Source organism: Nanorana parkeri, unplaced genomic scaffold, assembly GCF_000935625.1.
Source record: "Nanorana parkeri isolate BGI_ZX_2015 unplaced genomic scaffold, ASM93562v1 scaffold1289, whole genome shotgun sequence".
Lineage (NCBI taxonomy): Eukaryota > Metazoa > Chordata > Amphibia > Anura > Dicroglossidae > Nanorana > Nanorana parkeri.
The window spans coordinates 209,588-216,085 of NW_017307557.1; the positions used below are offsets into that span (position 1 = coordinate 209,588).

A 6,498-nucleotide genomic window follows, 5' to 3' on the forward strand; every position below is an offset into this window, starting at 1 on the left:
TATTGCAGAAAGTACATAACCTCTGCAATAAAAACAAAAAAAACTGCCTGTTCACCATTTTTTATTTTTACACAAAGTTTTGCTTTAAGGCAGAGCTACCACAAATATGACAAACTGCTTTTACCAGTGTCTTTCCATAAGATTAGATGTGCATTTAACTTCTTTCATGCATGTTATTTACCTGAAAATGTCTCCCTTGCGTAGAATTCCAAAAGACCCGAGAGTACTGCTGGGCACCGCCATCTTGGATGTGATGTCTGCAGCTCCAGCAGACTTTTTCTGGAGTTGTTTATTTTTATTTTTTACAAATTCAAAAGCACATTACACATTAAAACGTGTTTATGGAAAGAGGCTGCAAATAAGCAAACAAAATGCTTACATTTTTCTGTGCTATTGCTTGCAAGTTTGGGACGGGACCTTTTTGAATGATTCAAATCAGTATTATAGCCATGACTTGAGACCCATAATTAATGTCAGGACAACAAAGCTGCCATGGTACCGGATCCAGAATAACCATCTTTACACAAGCGCCATCGTGAGCCCCACAATAATGCCATATTACCAGATTTACATATTACCACAGTTAGGGACACTAAACTCGGGAGTTAAATCTTCAAGGATCTTAACTATTAACCTGATGTATCTTATTTGTGTATCACTCAGCTGTAGATCCTCAAATCATCTCTGAATTCATGCTGACACTGTCCTTCCTTCTGGAGGGTGACTACTTTTGTTCCCCATGTCCCCTTGTGCTGGTCATTTCACTATATATTTCTTTATAAGCTATTACCTATTAACTTCTTCTTTTAGATGCCTGAAGGTTCTACATTTGCTTCAATAGGCAGCATCTCTTGAATGGTTTTCCTTAGAATGGTGGGGATATTGTGGCATTGTAAAAATGTAAATCTAGTGCTTTTATTTTTAGGTTTATTCATATGGACGATGTAAAGAGCAGTGATAATCCAAAGTAAAGCAACCCAGGGTGCATAATCGCCATTTAACTGATCCAACAACCTTAAACAGAAATCGAATTGCTTGTAACTGCTTACGGCACACTGTTATGTTTAGTGCATTACTGAAACAAGTCAGTGTGTGGCTTTTAGCCTCATGTATGATTGTATTGGACTTATACCACCAATTTGTTCCAAATCTGTTTGTTGTGAAGTAACAGACAGTTAATATAATGACTTTTTGATAGAAAAATACCAATTGTTTTCATGAAAGTGGTGACTGACCTTGTGATACTGAATGAAATGCATTGTAATACTTTTCTTTCTGAATAAAGAGGAGTGTGCTGCCATGGCAAGCAATGGGCCGGAGGAGGAGGAGGATGATGATGATGGGTATGAGGTACCAAAGCCACACCTGCCATTAGCTCCAGCTCGCCGCACACTTTCTGATATCTCAAACGCCGTACCTACCTTCAGTTCCGCGACTACCAGCAGAGATTCTGGAGCAGGTACATAAACACAGTTCTCTAACATTAATCAGGTGATTACGTTCCAGATTATCTGAAGGTTCAGTGAGGTATATTGTGGTCTGTCCAGTTCTGGTATTTAATATTTCTGTTCCAAAAGTTTTTACTGGAGCAGCATAGGAACATAACAAATTGCAAAGTTAGTGCAAAAGTAGACAGCAATATAAAACAGTGTGGGTATTGCAGAATATAAATGTTTAAAAAGACCGTAGAAGAGCGTCACAAATACTATACATGGAGGGGGGAATTTATCAAAATCTGGAGCAGATTTGCACTGCAACCAACCAGCTTCGGTCTCATTTTCAAATCTTACCTGAGCAAACTGAAGAGAGATGCTGATTGGTTGCCATGGGCCACTGCTCCAGATCCTGGATGCTCCAATTCACCTCGTAGTGTGCTATATCGCTCTTCAAAATTTGTATGAATCCAAAGGCCACACATAGGAAAAAAGACAAGAGATGAAGAGATAGCATAAGAAAAAGAGGTAGAGAATAGGAGAGGCATCCCAGTGAAAAGCTACCAAAATTGGTGAAGGGACAATAATGATGCATCAAAGCAGGGAGACTGTGAGTAAGAGATCCAGGGTTGCCAAATCAACAAAAATTTGGAGTGGGTATCTGCTGGAAAAATTCCTTGAATGACACTTGCTTTAAGTGTCTTAAGGTGATTATAATCTTCATTAAAGAATGTCCAGTTGAATGAAAATCTTGTGACTTTAATTGTATAGAATAAAGTCAACAGCATACAATGATATAGCAAAAAATGAATATACAAATAGATAATTCAAAAAATATAGTTCAAAGTTAATACAGAGTTAGAGTATTCTGAACATCACCTCGTGTCTTGAAGTCTCTCAGGCTTGTGGAGATTTTAGACGATAATAGTCTTCAAAACAGGTGTAAAAACAAAGTCTTCTATGGGGTGTGTCTCTCCTCGTGTAGAGTTCTCTTCTGATGTAATGTAATGTGCCCATTCTCAGAGGTATTCTCTGCTTATATTTCTAAAGCAATGTTAACTATTGGCTAATCTTATAAGGTCATATACTTTGGAAATCTATTCTAACCTCACTTTGACGTCATATTCTATACTCTCTCTATGAGGCTCGTTCAAAACTTTCAAGTCATGAACTTCTAAATGTCATTCTACAAACCTATTTTAAAAGACAGATCTCCTTCTTTTGACATTTTAACAGCTGCTAACACTAAAGTTCTCTCAAATTCTGACATAGCTCAGATTTCAAGGACAAAGCAAAGGGATGTCTATTTCAATGCCATGCATTCAAACGCACAAGGTCTCGGTTAAATATACGGGCCCATTCTTTAATTCCTCTTAAAGGAGAACTGTGAGATGAGTGATTTCCACTCACCTCATAGTTCTAGCCGACCTGTGACAATGAGACTGTTACAGGTCGGCTCAGTAGATCGGGAGGTGAGCGAACACATACCAGGTTCGCTCACCTCGATCCTGTCACGGATCTCTGACGTGACAGGGGGAGGGGCTGGATTCCCCTCTATCCGATCTGCCAACGGAAGGGGGAGGGGGCGGGTACAGCTGGCTCTGTCTCTAGATAGGCAGAGCCAGCTGTCACTCACGCAGCTGGGCGGATCCCGTCGTCTAAGTCGGGATCCGCTCCGGCTGCGGCGTCTCAGCTGTTGCTCGCGGTATACTGAGCTTAGGGTAACGGGAGGACGCTAGTTTGTGTCCTCCCGTTACCCTAAGGAGAACTATGGGGAAAAACACTGACCCCATAGTTCTCCCTTTAAGTCAGCTCAACATTGAATCTTAAGTATTTTTCAGTATCCAGCAAGATAGCACTCAATTTCTCGTTAATCATGATATCTGTCAATCGATTCTTAACAGCAACAAAGCTGAAAGTAGTAATTTTCTGGTAATTTGGTGGCCATAAAGATATATTGTGCAAGCTTCTGCTCCTTAAGTAATAGAGTCTAAAGGTTTCTTGAGTAACACTTCACAAGGATTTCTGGGTAGGGAGGTATGAAGGTGCCTCCAGGCAACCAGACAGAGCACCAGATATGTGTCATCGTACCTGCGGAGTCGCAGCCACGTTAACAAGTGGAGGAATAACCAGGCACAAAGCCTGCCAGTCTCACCAGGGTGTAATGCCATCCCTACAGTACCTTTTTTTTAATAGGAGTTTTCCAATATCAAGACGTTGCTTGAACACTTGGAGGTAGCCTGCCAAATTTCCTGCCAGTCCTTGGGAGATGTGGGAGAGTTGAGCTCTGTTGCCCCCTGAGTTTGATACGATTGTACGGTCACAGAGGATCGGAGAGAAGAGTCGATAGAGGAAATCAGTCCCAGTGCGTAGGGATTCAGTCTGCATTGTTGGTCGAAACAAAGGGGAGCTAAGAATTTGAAATATGGGATGGTATTTCACATCACAGCGATAACTGAGCGATCGCTACAAAAATAGAGCATAGGATCATAAAAATTCTTGAAATACCGTGTTTCCCCGAAAATAAGACAGTGTCACGAAAAAAGACACTAGGTCTTATTTTCGGGGGATGTCTTACCTGGCTAAGTATATTAGGATCAGTTTTAAGTAGATGGTTTAAATCTGGATGTGGGAAATGCAGTTCATGTAATACATTTGGACCTTGCAAGAGCCTGCAACTGTTCTTCTCCATAGAAGCTAAAGATGCAAGAATTGGGGGCCCTGGTATAAGGGAGGATCTGGCTGGTAACTGAATATGTTCCATACAACACTGTGGAACACTGAGCTGTTCTATGACCCTGATTAACCATCTGATTGGAGGGAGTAAGATGGGTGCTGACCCTGCTAGTCATAACTGTGGCCAGATTGAAGAGGTTTCCCACCTACTAGCCGAAATCTCATTTAATATCTGATTTTTGGTATACAGATAAAGTCCAGCTGTAATAAACAGTATAATAAGACCCCTCCCTACCCCCCTTGTGGAATTCCTATTCCCCTCCTTCTTACCCCTCATATCCCCTTAAGACCTAAGACACACTGAACATTGCATGTTGGTTCAAGGCCTGTTACTGAAGAGCTATGTGACCAAATATCAAGATGATATAGGCATAGTGCCTGCAGTTTACCTAACTGTTTTGTTCTTACCCTATGTGTCTAAACTGTGTTTGGTCTCATGTACAACCAGCTCTCTATATAACCGTTTAAATGTCTTGAATATTGTATATTGGAATGGCCATATTTATGCTGTATTTGTGCCTTAGGTTGAGCGAAATGTTAATAAAAACTTATTGTAAACAAAAAACAGTATAATAAGATTTTTGTTATTTTTTTTTTGCAGGACTCCAAGAGTCATCACCGGTCCCAGAGCGTCCACCAAAGCCCTTTCCTAGGAGGATGAACTCTGAGCGTCGTCCTGCACCGCCTGGTGGTGATGCTTCTCCTCTCTCCAGCGAGATTGAGAGTTTACTGAGCCAGGGGTATTCTCAGCAAGATGTGAATAAAGCCTTGCTCATTGCCCACAACAACATTGAGATGGCCCGCAATATCCTGCGTGAATTTGTGTCTATCCCATCGCCCCATCATGTGGCTACATAGCAATTGGATTTCTAGATACTGCCATATACCGTGACTGAAAAAACGTGCACCTCTGATCCTTGAGCTCAGGTGCAGTGGAAAGTAGCAGTGGGACCAGCTGGGTTTACTGTGGGTATATATATTTAAAAAAAGGATGGAGAATTCCAACCACCCCCCACCACCGCCAACCGCCAGAAGAGTACAGGGTAGGGGCATCAGCCTGCCATTAATTACCAGTGTTACGTCAGGTGATTCTTAACCAGATTCTTAATCAGAGCTCTCTGCCCCATTAAGCTTGCTCTCACATTTCCTCTATACCATCTGGATTACTACCTTCCTGAGAATGAAGACATGGGAAGCTCTGATTGGCTCAGGTCATTATCATGGATACACTGAACCCACCTTTTTCCACCCTTTTTTTTTTTTACTTTTTTTTTTAAGTTAAACTGCCTGTCACTGTAGGTCCTATGGCTCCTGTGTATATGGGGGAATGCATTTTTCAAATTTGTGTTCTTTTGTTTTGTTTTTTTTATTATCCAGTGTTATTTAATGGACTTTATTTGCACGTAATGGTGCAAACTGGGGGACCTCAGTGACACAAAAAGTTGCCTTAGTATATAATCTTTTAAGCTCATGATAGCCCACTATTAAAGACTTTCAAGAATCAGTTGTTGAGGTCCTATTTGGCCTTGTAATTTTTTTTTAATCAAATCCTGTGACTAAGAGCAGTGAGCATTCCGGGAGTTTGGTGCCAACACTTATAACTTCAGGGGTGCAGTATGCCACATGACTCAGGGTGCAAGGGGAACTGTCACATTTGTACAACAAAATGGTTGGCATATTGGGCACAATGGAAGGGAGGAAAGTCTAAGGATGTGACGGAGTGAAATGATATGCAGCCACACACTGATAAATTATCTTAATTTATTCTACATGTCTTACTGGCTCCAAATGACATGTCAAGAAAAGTATGCCTACAATCATAACTGTGTATTCCTTTGTAATAATATCGATACATGTGTCATGAACATATGTATATTTATTGACATGTATATTTATATATATGCTGAAATTGTAGCTGATTTGTACAGATTTAGTAAAATCTATTGCTCCCACATGCAGCAACTAAAGAGCAACTCCACTGTAATTTGACAAGTAACAGTCCATGAAATCAAATGGAAGAGAATATAATGTGTAAATGACACTACTAGGTCTCCACTCGTCCATTAGTTTGCTTAAAAGCCCTTGTTCGAGGAGCTGCAAGGACTTGCAGACTATACCTTTTATTGCCTCTCTTAACTAGGTGTTAGAACCAACAATATGGGGAACTTTTAGACTTGAAATTGGAGGTACAGACAGCAGGTCCTTGTAGTCATTTGGACACAGGTCACATTTGGACTTGTAAAGTGACTGTCACCATTTTAAAACGCAAAATCAAAGGCATGCCTTCGTAGAACAGGGTTAATACTTGCCCCTGGCTAGCTGCGGACTT

At 40.8% G+C, this 6,498-nt stretch overlaps 1 protein-coding gene across 1 annotated transcript in view; it reads left to right on the forward strand.

Moving 5' to 3' along the window:
• The window catches only part of CBL (Cbl proto-oncogene), a 60,183-nt gene extending 54,031 nt beyond the window's left edge, over positions 1 to 6,152 (forward strand). Inside the window, exons 14-15 of the mRNA XM_018569118.1 lie at positions 1,286 to 1,459; positions 4,771 to 6,152. Coding sequence (XP_018424620.1) covers positions 1,286 to 1,459; positions 4,771 to 5,027 — 431 coding nt within the window. The 3' untranslated portion in view covers positions 5,028 to 6,152. The remainder of the gene's footprint in view (positions 1 to 1,285; positions 1,460 to 4,770) is intronic.
• Positions 6,153 to 6,498: the final 346 nt, after the last annotated feature.